The 10,328-nt window shown below is 33.5% G+C and overlaps 1 protein-coding gene across 3 annotated transcripts in view; it reads left to right on the top strand.

Annotated features, from left to right (window-relative positions):
- The first annotated feature begins 540 nt into the window (after nucleotides 1-540).
- LOC123564966 (organic cation/carnitine transporter 2-like) overlaps nucleotides 541-10,328 on the top strand; it is a 178,958-nt gene continuing 169,170 nt past the window's right edge. Inside the window, exons 1-7 of one of the 3 annotated variants that reach the window (XM_053537584.1) lie at nucleotides 541-1,112; nucleotides 1,674-1,969; nucleotides 2,604-2,826; nucleotides 4,138-4,336; nucleotides 6,167-6,397; nucleotides 9,368-9,502; nucleotides 10,000-10,082. In XM_053537584.1, the coding sequence (XP_053393559.1) occupies nucleotides 1,103-1,112; nucleotides 1,674-1,969; nucleotides 2,604-2,826; nucleotides 4,138-4,336; nucleotides 6,167-6,397; nucleotides 9,368-9,502; nucleotides 10,000-10,082 (1,177 nt within the window). In that variant the 5' untranslated portion in view covers nucleotides 541-1,102. The remainder of the gene's footprint in view (nucleotides 1,113-1,673; nucleotides 1,970-2,603; nucleotides 2,827-4,137; nucleotides 4,337-6,166; nucleotides 6,398-9,367; nucleotides 9,503-9,999; nucleotides 10,083-10,328) is intronic. The other 2 variants (XR_008370008.1, XM_053537585.1) reach the window with 2 other exon arrangements.

Here is a 10,328-nt window from a genome sequence, read left to right as displayed (position 1 = left end):
ATGAAACTTGACAACCTGATTTGAAACATATTTCACCTCGGGCATTTTTCATCAAATATTGTTCGCTGTTTTGGTTTCGGATGGAATCTAGCTATAACAATTATCTAACGATTACAAAAGGCAAGAGAATAGCGCTTATGATACTACGAAAACAGAAAACAAATAAATTGAAGGTGGGAAATGTATCTACTCTGCCCAAATAAAGCCATCTCATTATCAAATGGTTCATATGTTACAGGTGTTTTACTCAAAACAAAGGTTTTTTTATTATTAGAAGGCCTAGAATATTCATTTTCCCTGTGACTCATTTAGCAAATCTCCAATATTTGAATACATTTATAGAATAAAATCATTTTATATTTAATAACGACCGATCAATTGTGATACGTAGCAAATTAGATTTTACCAGGGTAGGGAGAAAAATGTGTACCAAACTATTTAAAAGTTCATGTTTTACTTCATAAGGTAACGTCAAACGAAACCTCTCAAGTTTTTTTAATGATCCAGTTGATTTTACGGGTTGGATAAAACTCTCTAGTTAAAGTAACCACTTCCACACTATAATAACACCAAACTATTTCTTATATTCACTGAGAGAAACATAACACATTCTAGATACAAATATATGTATCATAAAAATTTACCTTTGAACTAATTACATGAAGTCCGTGTAACAGATTTTATGTTTGGTTTTATGAAAATATATATTTGCAGCTGCAACCTGACATCATAAATGAAACAGTTAGGAATAAACAGATACACTCACGCACATTAAAAACGCCCAATTCATACATTTGTTAAGATGATATTTTACATTTTGTATGACGTGACTTAAAGCACAAACTACACGTGCATAGGTCCACAAAAATACCACAAAAGAAACTATTATACTGGATCGAGTGAAATATTAAAAATATTTTGTTTGCAACTTACGTATTCAAATCATTGCCATATGATATGGACGAGGCGTTTTAAAGTCCTTAATATATTTAACAAACTTATATCTACTCATTTTTTTTTCAATGATAGAAACATGCGCACGTATCTCAAACATGGCTTCCCTGAACAATATTTATCCGGATAAGTTAATTATAAGAAGATTATGGATGCCGGTATGTGTTTATTTAACAACTGTATGATAAACCATGTCTCTCCTCATTCAGATGTGTTACATGTACAAAGCATATGTCGTATAATTAAGTTCATGTAGAATGATAGACGATGCGTGTTCTTTTCAATTGATATAGCTTAGGATTTTTTCCATGTAATTAAATGTTCCCGAATTGGCTGTTCCTGTTTGTTTTGTCAGTAAAAAAAGTGTGCAAAGTTTGAAATTGGTGGAATTAAAGACTGGTATGCTAACATTATATATTATATTTCTGTTGTAAACTTTTAGTTCTATTTTGACTTGTACTAACGGAGTATTTATCTACTAAGTACTATAATTTTTAACTTGAATTTGCTTTAGACATGTTTATAAATGATAATCAAAACGATGTTCTGAGTTGCTGTCAATTCTGAATGACTTAGGCAATTATTTCAAAGTACAAAATGATACAGCTTTAAAAGAGATGCTAACCATAAAAGCTTAGCGCTGTACTAAATTGATACGATTGTGCTGATTTTGAGATGGACTGAGCTGCGTCAAAATATAATAATGTCTTTGGTCGCAGGTGATGACAAAATGTCGTACAACATATTAATCGATGATATGATACAAGATTTGGGAGGATGTGGTCGTTTTCAATGGGCAACTTCTATAATTGGGCAATCTTCAAAGATTATTTCTGCTTGGAGTATGCTTGCCATGACTTTTAATGGGCAACAACCCAATTTCATGTGCAGAAGTGCAAATCAAGAATACTCAATGACCAGTGAGAAGAGTTTTGATAATATGTGCAGTCCAGATAACATCACAGAATGTGCTGGTTATGTATTCAATGGCGACATGAATACTGTTGTTAGTGAGGTACCAATGATTTTTACAAATTAGATTCAAAATGAATTAAATATATAATAGATTTATGTAAACTGCAAATTAACTCTTAAATCTAGACATATTTTAAAACATCAGCCCTTGTTTATACTATATGATTATGTATGATTTTAGCTTAAAAGCTAAATTTGGTCAAAGCAGTTGCTTAATAGTCACTAATGTGTTAAAATTAAAACAAAATCGGGAAAACAAGGATATGATGAAATAGTTATACATTTAGCGCAGTATGTTAAGAAGTTCACTCGGGTAAGAGAGTTTGGACTTCCGAGTCTACTGATTTGACCATTACCACTCTTGGTCCGAAACCTCATTTTGGGCGTAGTATTCTTTCATATGTACAATCGTTTCCGCTGGTTTACGGAGGGTCGGCCGATTTATTTGGGTAACAGTCCAGGAAAGCTATCTGTGGTTCCATTCAACATCGAAAGAAAGTAAAGTCGCCGTATATCCTGAACTGTGTCGATTTGACTTGGAAACCCAACAGAACGAAACCTAGAACAGTGTTGATTTTCTTTGAGAAGAAGTTTGTAAAAAACTTTCTCTTATTTGTTATATGTCCACTGTTTTAATATAATCCAATTAACTTTATATTAAAACTATATTTTAGTGGAACCTTGTATGCAATACCAAATGGATAGCCGCTTTTATCACCACAATACAGATGTTCGGCATGCTTATTGGTTGCTTCATTTCCGGGCATTTTGCAGACATACTTTGCCGGAAGCCAACATTTTTTCTGTCGCTTTTAATTTTGATTGCGTTCAATGTGATAGCATACTTTTCCGTAAATTGGCAAATGTATTCGGCTATCAGATTTATTCTTGGCATCGGTAAGTTTTGTTATCTGTTTCAATACGCATCTGAGTTTCCATCGTTAATTCCTTATACCAAGATCATGTAAGAACTTCAATGTCATCGTTATCCATACGTGATGACGCCACGTCAGGATTCAAACTTGCGTCTAGCACACTTATGATTCCAATCTGGTCTGCAACACCACTTGTCGGTGTGAGATTAATAGTCGATTGAGAAATTTCTCTTTATACTCTTTAGTATAAATGACCTAAGAGTTATCACTATGCATTCTGACAAAATTCTCTTTCAAAATATTACTCACGAATCGGAATTAATTAATTGAATTATTGATTTATTCAATAATATCTTAGCAAATATTTAGTTATGTTTGGAATACTACAACAGTAACAATTTAATAAAAAAAATAAAATCAAAATAAATACATTTTGAATTAACACTTGTGCAGGTTAAACTTCAACGTAACATCGGAATTCAAAGTAAATCTCTGAAAGTAGTTACAGTAGCGAAAGATTTCCGTGAAAGTAGCTTTAGCTGATGTTTGGTCAAAACACGATCATTTCATTGTTTGGATTTATAGTTTCGGGTCTCTTTAGTTGCGCTTATTGAAAAATTACGAAAAGGGTGCTGTTGACAATTCGTGTGTAAGCAGTCTTTACCACACCACATGGCTGCTCTGTAAACATATAGCAGATGGTAGATCATTTCTTGTTTTAAAGTTACATATAATACTAGTAATATGAAATAAGGCACTCTCTCAATCGGGAATCGTTATAGTCCATCAGCTTGATCAGAAATATGCGTTTGTATCAGTTTCAATGTAGATTTTGGAATAAGAAAAACAATACTGCCCAAATTTGTACTGATGTTCAAAATGTTGCAGTTCGGACAAGTTATGTGGACGCTTATTACGCACAAGGAAAACCGTATTCTTTCAAAAAAATCCGAAGTCAGACGCTCTGTGCACGTGCCGAAAGGACACATTTTTTAATTCGATAGTATATCTCATTCGGATTATATCGCAGGTTACCGTAGAGGGATCGATCCTGATTTTCGACGCTTCGAGACCAAAATCGGTAGGATCGATTCCCTAATAATAATTATCATAATGATAGTCTTGAGATACTGTGAAATCATCAATTTTCTTTGGGGACCTAATTTTGTGGTTGAGTGAATCTACAAAACCAAATCTCAGGCAATGGTCAAATTCCTCAAATATTGAAATCCACGAATTCATATAAGCATGAAATTACAATTTTGTCCAAAACTACGAAATTTTGTACCCATGAATAAAATGATTTTACTGCAGTCATGTTAAAACTTGCTAGGTATGGGTTTCTTCCTGACGGTTCACTACAACATCATGACTGAGTTTGCTCTAACCAGATGGCGTCCTCGTATAGTGGCAGTTCCAGCTTGGGCGTTTGAAGCAGGTCTGTTTGCTCTTGCAGCATGGGCATTGAAGGACTGGAAGAATTTACATTTAGCAACTGCTGCTATTGGCGTACCGTTTTTGCTTACATATTGGTAATTAACTTCAGATAGAAATCTAATGTCAAACTTTAATCTTTTAATATATTGGAAAATAGTAAATTTTTTAAACATGTTTTTATCCAGTCTTATGACATTACTGTTCTGGTTCATGTGCCTAAATGAAATATTCTAATAACCAACCAAACTATAGAAATCAACTTATACAATTTATCTAAATTAAATAGGTTATTTACATTCAGCAGTAAATATTAAGTATTTAGGCGCAGTGTACATGTTCAATGTAATCTTAAGTTGATCTTCTTAATATAAAATCAACTGCCAACACATTTTGATACTTAAATCTTTGCGCTTTGAAAAGAAGTTTTCATGTTCACACGAATATGACAATGTTAGTTAATAAAAGGTGGAAACGTCCTTCATCAGCTGTTTTATAGTACCGTATAGCGGGTTGATTCTGCGGGCATAACATTCTGCGGTTTTGTCATAAAATGGGCCTAGTTTATTTCTCCTTTTTTTCTAGGTCGGAATCTAGGACAGTGAAGTTGGCGCAGCTGATTTATGTTTAAATCTGATTTCTTTTCATTGTCGTGCATGATAAAAATCAGAGTTGAAAATAAATACTGTAAGTCTTGTACCGGTAATTCATTTTGAAAGACATTTTCATGAAATGTAACACTGCTGGTAGAAAAAAAAAACGATTTATTTACAAATATATACAAATGCAAAAACTGGTACATAGTCCGTTCACAGACCATTCAGTTACAACTGTTACAACAAAATTAATAAGGGGGGCCTCCGTGGCCGAGTGGTTAAGATCGCTGACTTCAAATCACTTGCCCCTCATTGATGTGGGTTCGAGTCTCACTCGGGGCGTTGAATTCTTCATGTGAGGAAGCCATCCAGCTGGCTTACGGAAGGCCGGTGGTTCTACCCAGGTGCCCGCTCGTGATGAAATAATGCACGGAGGGGCACCTGGGGTCTTCCTCCACCATCAAAGCTGGAAAGTCGCCAAATGACCTAAATTGTGTCGGTGCGACGTTAAACCCAACCAAAAGAAACACACAAACAAAACAATTAATTAGTGTGTTTAACTTTTCATTAACCTAGAGTGTTTTGTTATATACACTTGTACAGTTCGATTACTAGGTCATACGTGTTTACATGTTTTCAAACCAAAATGTCTCTACTTACAAAATGAACTTTCTACTTTTTGATCATGTTTTGTTTTAGCTTGAGCGCAAGTCTTTCTTATACAAGACACAATAAAATATGGAACCCTGAATTTAGGTTACAAAACTCAATCTTTAATGTTTACAAACATCATGTTTACGAACACGAACTGTAAAGATTACACGCCCGAAACGGTACAGTCCATAAAATAAACAAACATGTTTGTAAACATGGACAGATCCAAACGGGGGAGAAGCATTTTATAGAAATATTTCGGGGGCAAAATACAATACATATCCGTAGCCCTGACCAACCTATAAACCGGGCTAGTTTATTTTTCAAACAAGTTGTAACCATTCATTCGTGGACAATAAATTGATACAATAACAAAGCAATCAACCACAATCGATACAGTGTGAATAACAGCAGACGAAAAACGCTTGAGATAAAGATAACGGGTCATTATATGAAGCGAAATATCAAAGTTTATTTCTGCGTCAAAAATTCTGCTGATAGTTTAAATGTGCGGAATTTATTTCTGCGTGACAGCCTCGACCCGCAGATTTAGCAGAAATAAAACACCGCAGAATTGATTCGATATACGGTATCTTATCCGTTAAATATGAGGCTTTATTGATACTTGACTTTTATACCACATATTGGATAAATATAGAAAATTCTATCTGTTTACAGTATTGTTCAAGAGAGTGCTCGTTGGCTTGTCACCAAGGGACGCTATGAGGATGCTGAAAAAGTATTTTACACGATAGCCAAAATAAACGGCAAACCGAAACCAGACACTAGTAAAATTATGAAAGAAGCGTCTAAAACTGACTGTTTTAAGACGAGTGTACACTACACTGCTCTACATCTCTTCAGAACACGAGAACTCATCAAGACAACCATTGGCCTTCTGTTCATATGGTTTATATTATTTCACTCTGCTCTGTGTATTGCTTACTGTATAGATTTTCGGGCTTTGCGATGTGTTGCACTGGGTTCATTTCCTGTGCTGAATACTTCCAGAGAGTCTACTTTTGCCATTTTACTATAAATGCACAGTCTAGGATAGCGGACAATTCTACTAAGTATATGTCGGAAGAAGTCACATTTCATTCAGGTTAAAATATCTACATAGTCGTTTCACTAATTCGACCTCTTTGTACCAACCAATAAATAAAAATGTCACTATATTTCCAGGTAATTATGAAAACACAATGTTTTCATTTGATGAATTTTTGACTGTCATGTGTCCATCGTTTGTCCTTATGGCTTGTGCATCGTCCTTCACCGTCAACTAAATACCTTCTCCCATCAGCTGCAGGTCAGAAAACTGCGTTTAGCATTCGGGCATTGACTTCTTTCAACTTGATTCATTTTTTTTTATTTGACTGTATTTAGGAATTACCTGAGCTAATAATATATTAATAATTAATCGACTTTTTCTCATAAACTACTGTATGGAATTTTCGCAAACTTGTTCTGTAGCATCCTTTGGTATCTTTTTCTTCATATTTTAAAATATGTTTATACTTGTCTAAATTAAGTGGCAACATTGTCTCATAAAATGCTGGTCTGATGTTCACTTAACATCCTTATTGGCTTATAGAAACTTTTCTTACATTCCAATGTTTACCTTGATTGCACAAAGGGGCTTACAAAGCTAAAATAGATTATCATTTAAACGACCTCTGCTCGAGAACCTCTTTATTGATGTTTACCAATCTTGATGTGTATCATTCTTGTATGTGTTTTTCACAACAAATGGTTTCACTTGACTATACTCTTAGAACCCCAAAATTAAAATAAGATATCTTCATGTTCCCAGAATCTTTGCATGTTTATTACTCAAATGTGTTCAAATAGTTCCGCTTGATTGCACTTAGGAGCTGCCTGAAGTAAAGTTCACTCATAAATCACTTCACAATATTCAACACACATGGTTACAAAAGCCTTAAGTTTCTTAAGTTTATTCAAATAGATCTGCATGCCTGCACTCAGGGGTCACTAGAACTATTTCTTTTGTATATTTTACTTCAAGCTCATGATAGTTACCTTTTAAACAACTTTGTTTTACAGTTGTTCATTTTAAGATATTTTATAAATGATCAGCTATATATTATAAGACGGTTGTTTAATGGTCCACCTTTATTCTTTATCTTATACCATCAAACATATACACGGCCACTGATAATAACATGTAAATAATAGCATGTATAACTCAACACCTACATTTGCGAAGCAGTTATTAAGGCATAATGTAGTAAACCACAAAGACAAACATTGACTGACATGCGTAGGAAAATGGAATTTGTTTACTAGTATCTGTTGGTAGAAATGGTTATACGTAATAATAATACACTCGTTACGTTTACAAAAAAAAAGTATAGCGAACGTTGTCTACGTTACACATTTGGATTAATATTTGTAAATGCCACATGTGCACATACAGCGAATACTTTATTAACGATTCTTTTCATTTTGTTAATCAAATTCGATTTAGTTTCATTTTGAAAAAAAACCCATTCTTTTTATTTGAAACAAAATGTGCCGAAGTTTCGCCAGATACTCCAGCTCGCATTCTTTATCTCGAAATCAAGTTTTCATAGTTATCATATAGAACCTGCGAAAAGGATGCAAAAAGTACAATTTATAACTGCATTGTAACATCTGATGCGAATAGTTATTGACCGAAGGATTTTTTAAAAAAAAAATTATAAATCATTTGCATTTTGGTTATTCATGGGCGTCACGACCTTCCTTCTTGTTTTGTATATCTATAAAGTATGTTTGTGATCAAAGTGCTGGATAGTGGCTGACCTTTTTATGAATAGATATGTTCTGTAATTTAAGTAATATTTGTATTGTTCTAAATAGAAAAATATATGGCACACGGTCACCGTTATGTAATATTAAAATACATTTCATACATTTTCATTCATTAAAACAAGGAAGTAAAAAACTACTTCTTGCCGCTGAAAATCAATCAGCATTTATCCCAGTAATGGTAAAACAATCTATGTAGCAAGATTCTGCGCTTGTTGATTTAAATGTGCCAAGAAATCTAAAATCTTCTCTGTTCCTGCCAGTATTGTATTTCATAATCACTAAAATTATCAAACTTCCTTTAAAATATTTGAAAAAAAAAAAAAAAATTGCCACGGCAAACTTACCATGATAAAATTTTGCCATGGCAGAATCTTGCCATGGCAAAGTTGCAATGGCAGAAACTTGCCATGGCAAAATTGCCATGGCAGAACCTTGCAAAATTGCCATGGCCAGTTTTTGCCATGGCAAAACAAACAAAACTGAGTTATCGATGTGAACCAACATATTTCAACCAATACATTCGTTTGGAAATAGTTAAAATCACTTTTTAAGAAAAATGAAAAAAAAATTGCCATGGCAAAATCATGAATTTTCTTGCCATGGCAAAAGACCGATTTGCCATGGCAAATGTAATTTTCTCGTACTGATTAACAAAAAACTAGTAATGTTATCATATCAAAACATACTAACTTTAAAATAGGTGGGTTAATGTAACAATTTAAGGCAATTTTCATTTTTGTAAAGCGCGTTTAAATATAGGCTGAATTTGCCAAATACCGGCGTGGCAAAAAGAAACCGGTGGCTATTTATTACAAAGAACACACTAAGCATTACTTACAAGAGCAGTTAGATGGATGCGAAATGCACAAGTTGTTTCGGTTAAATATATTTATTGTATCCAGTATGGCAATGAAATATAAATATTATTTGACATAAATGTATATATATTGTGACCAGAATGTCAATGAAATGTAAAAGTTATTTGACTTAAACATATTTTGTATCAATTATGTTAATGAAATGTAAAAATGTTTGACATAAATATATATTTTGTATTGTATTTAGGATGTCAGTTAGTTACTCGTATTATGGTCTGACGTTTGGAATTAACAGTTTGTCTGGAGATCTGTTTCTGAACATGTTTATGATGAATATGATAGAGACACCTGCTTGTTTCTTAGTTATGTATTTTGTAAACAGGTGAGCTGTTAAAAGTATATATTTCTCTGAGGCATGTCTGGTAGTCATTTCTTTCAATACAGATGCTCATATTAAACATTGAAATCTTTATACACTTTGGCTACAGTGTTAATGATTATACTTCTATATAAACGATTACCGAATTATAGATGCAAAACAATAAGGGCTTATGGTTCCTACTATTTAGCATTAGTTTTTCGTAGACAATGTTTCACCATACAAAGTTCTTCTAATTTCTAATTTATATACTTATGCTTTTAACATACCCTCTCAATGAATCTGAAGAGGGATGGAACAATTTTGCATACTTCTTTGAACACGTAGAGGATGCGGTAAATTTGTAGTAAGATTGTGACTCGAGTCGAGACATCAAAGCAACATTCCTATACTAAACAAACTGGGTAGCAGCGTCGTTTATATGAACCTAGGTGAAGACAATATTTAACAATATTTTTACATGGCAAATGCTATTATTATTGTCTTTATTCTGCTTTCAGATTTGGACGGAAGTACTGTTGCATGTTTTTCTTTATGTTTACTGGCGCTTGTGGAATTGTTGTTGGTATCATACAGTATGTTGGTAGGCATAGTAATAGAATAAAACTGAACAATTACATTTACAAAACGGCTGAAAATTGTGCGAATGGCTTTATAACTAGTAACTTTGGCGTACGAGCATTTTTAAAGCAGACAAATGGTAAATAAAATGAAAACGACAAAAACATCACCTGATAATGCGCCCATCAATGTTTCCAGGAATTAGTGTTTCACCTTCGATATTTCTTGGGGTTTAAGTTTATTGGAGTGGATGCTGGCCTCTATTCCC

The sequence above is a fragment of the Mercenaria mercenaria genome, chromosome 2 (genome assembly GCF_021730395.1).
Source record: "Mercenaria mercenaria strain notata chromosome 2, MADL_Memer_1, whole genome shotgun sequence".
NCBI classification, from domain to species: Eukaryota; Metazoa; Mollusca; class Bivalvia; order Venerida; family Veneridae; genus Mercenaria; species Mercenaria mercenaria.
Note: the sequence above shows the minus strand (reverse complement) of the source record. Positions and strands in the feature narration are given on the sequence as shown.